The sequence below is a fragment of the Amphiprion ocellaris genome, chromosome 21, assembly GCF_022539595.1.
Source record: "Amphiprion ocellaris isolate individual 3 ecotype Okinawa chromosome 21, ASM2253959v1, whole genome shotgun sequence".
NCBI lineage: Eukaryota > Metazoa > Chordata > Actinopteri > Pomacentridae > Amphiprion > Amphiprion ocellaris.
The window spans coordinates 4,792,709-4,795,593 of NC_072786.1; the positions used below are offsets into that span (position 1 = coordinate 4,792,709).

The 2,885-nt window shown below is 39.8% G+C and overlaps 1 protein-coding gene across 1 annotated transcript; it reads left to right on the plus strand.

The window, feature by feature from the left end:
• Positions 1-92: 92 nt before the first annotated feature.
• rhno1 (RAD9-HUS1-RAD1 interacting nuclear orphan 1) lies at positions 93-1,889 on the plus strand. The gene is made up of 3 exons (XM_023264621.3): positions 93-234; positions 375-562; positions 756-1,889. Exons 2-3 carry the CDS (start codon positions 398-400, stop codon positions 1,482-1,484), a joined length of 894 nt encoding a protein of 297 aa, XP_023120389.1. The 5' UTR covers positions 93-234; positions 375-397; the 3' UTR covers positions 1,485-1,889.
• Positions 1,890-2,885: the final 996 nt, after the last annotated feature.

Sequence of the window (2,885 nt, forward strand, 5' to 3'; positions counted from 1 at the left end):
CTGCCCCTGTCACTTTGATCACGTGGTGTAAAAATGCACCAATAGGAGCGAGAGAAACAGACCTCGACGGAACCAATCAGAGAAGACAACAGTGAAAACCGGGAAATAACAAGTAGCAAGAGGACGGAAACACAACAGTCAAGAGTAGGCAATGTGAACTGTATAGGTAACTTTTAATAGTTGTTTTAACTGCCTGAAACGATAGCTATGTCCTACGCCAAGAGCCGCATAAAGGTAAGAAAAATGCAAAGCGTGTAGCTGCGAATGAAAACATTCAAAGGAATACAACGAGGTGTGGACATCTAAACTGTAAACCAGTCGAATATTTGTAGCAAGCCGATTTTGATTATTTAGTGATGTTTTTATTCCTCTAGGTGTTCAGGAATGACTTCTATTAATGCCCCGCAAAGCAACAAAGTCAGACAAGCCTCCCTTGCTATTCCTGGAGCGGCCTGTGTGTGGAGCCAGACTCCAAAATGCGCCTGAAGTCCGAGCAGCACTCAACCCCAGAGAGTTTTTCACAGGGACAAAAGCACAAAACACATCATCTCTTAATTCCTGGGTGGGTTGTTTATTTATTCTGAACTTTTCTCAGTAAGTCTGTGGTTGAAAACATTCAGCATCATAGCCACTAAATCTGATTTGGTTCTAAGAATCTGCAGAGACACCTGACCTTCCTTTCTAATATTGCCACATAGTAGTTTATAGCTTTGGTATTATCACGCTGATTGATTTCTGTACTTTTATTCTTTCAGGTTAGACCAGAGTTCGACAGTTCTGTTACAGCTGCACCTCCGGTGAAACGAAGGAGGAGAAAATGCCAGTCTGCCAGGAGCATCATTGACAGTTGTAGTCCACTGTCCAGGAAAACGAGTGTGTGCAGATACCCCTCATTGTCGTTTCATACAGGGTCAAGAGACCATCAACCAAAGACTACAAGGACAAAGAAAGCTACAGAGTGTATTTCTGTGTCTAATGTGGGGAATGAACCGCAGCAATCATGCCCGAACAAAAGGACAGCTTCACGGCACTCTGACACACCGAAGAGACAGTTGGCCTCAATCAGGAAAAAGAAAGCTGAGACATTTTCTGAAGGTGCTGCGTCCCTCAGCAGATGTTTGGATCAACCTGAAACACCATCTATTCAAGTGTCAGAGAGATGCAGACTTCCAGCAGGCCGTGCTTCAACACCCACCTCCAATGAATTTAGCGCCACTGATGTCAGCAGTATCGGTCCACCACCTGACGTGGACACTCCAACAGTAAGACAGGGAGTTAGCAGTTGTCCCTCGTCCCCCTCTGCACATTTTCTACTGGCTCAGCCGTGCACACTGCCATGTGATCGGCCTCCTGATATTTTAGTGGCTGATACTCCAGAGATGGATTATGGGGTGAAGGTGACATGGAGGAGAAGGAAGAGTTTGATGTTGTTGTTAAAAGAGAGGGGCCATCTGTCTGAGTCAGATGCAGTAATTCACAGCTGAAGTAGAGAGTCTGGGAGAGTTTTCTTTGACAGTTGTTGATTCATTTTTAGTTGATAGATTAATTGACAAGCCAACTGATATTATGAAATAACCCTTATACAGCCCCTCTGCACAGACATGGTAGTTAGCTTCCAGTTATACTGTATCTATTGAGACCTATTCCTGATCTCTTCCAACATGAGCCAGGTTTTTTAGTGTTATTTTTTTTTTCTACATTTTATTTTGAGTAAATGGCTTAGTCCATATGAACTGTAACTGATATCACATGCACCAAAATTGAGAAACATGTTCTAAAACCAAGACTGTGCTGCAGGATCATATACAAATTGCTTTTGGTGAACGTGTCACACAGTTTAAAAACACTGTCTTTCAACTATGTTGAATAAATATAAGAGTGAAAAAAAATCTCCTGGTTTATTCATTGAGACTTCTGTCAGGCTGTAAGTTAGTGATGGAAGAATTGTTTTATGCAGCAATACAAAAATACTCCATTGCAATTAAACATTACTTGTAAAGGAGTATTAGCAAAATGCAGGTTTGGTGTGTCTAGTATATTGTTGTATATGACAGCAGTGGTTAATTAACACTAAAGTATCACTGTATTACGAGCATGTTGTAGTTGTAGCTCCTGCAGTTGGAGTTAACTTGCACTTTATATACAGTTTAATATACAGGCACAGCAGAAAAATGTGGTCGCCAGGTGATTAACACCAGAGGAAAGAAAAATAAATGAAGTTCTGATATAGTTGTTGGATTTTTTTTCTCTAATCTTTGATTTGTGGTGAGATATTTAATCATTTGAAATTCCGTGTGAGAATTTTAGAGAGAAAAGTCGATTTGCTGGAGCTGTTAACAATTCAGAAATCTGAAATGTGAGCCTGACTGCACACTTTTGTGTTTAACTATGATTTGCATTTTAAAAGCTTGTTATATTATGTATTGAAGCAACTAAGGCTGACATAAACATGTAGTCAGTAGAAATTACAACATTCCCCTCTGACATGTTGAGGTGTTGATTTAGTTTAAATGCTTTGGAAAAATAATATTTTGTTACAATTTCAGATGGGCAATTGTAAATGCAGAATTTCAATCTTGAAAGATTGAGTTTACTGAAGTAACATTTGTCACAATTAAGATAAGATAATCCTTTATTATTAATGCTTTATTATATCAATTACGGGCAACTTTCTGGTCACCCCTTTTAAATGCGTATTTTCTCTAACAATAGGTGTGTTCTTCATGTATTTGAGGCATCTTTAAATGATAGAAATATCATATTTTCAGCCTTCCTACAGTAAAGGCAGACACTCCACTTATAGGATGTCCACCAATCAAGTTCCACCTAAATACGCGGCGGACCAATAGGAAGTCCCGTTGTTTGTGTGCTCGGTAACTAAGGAC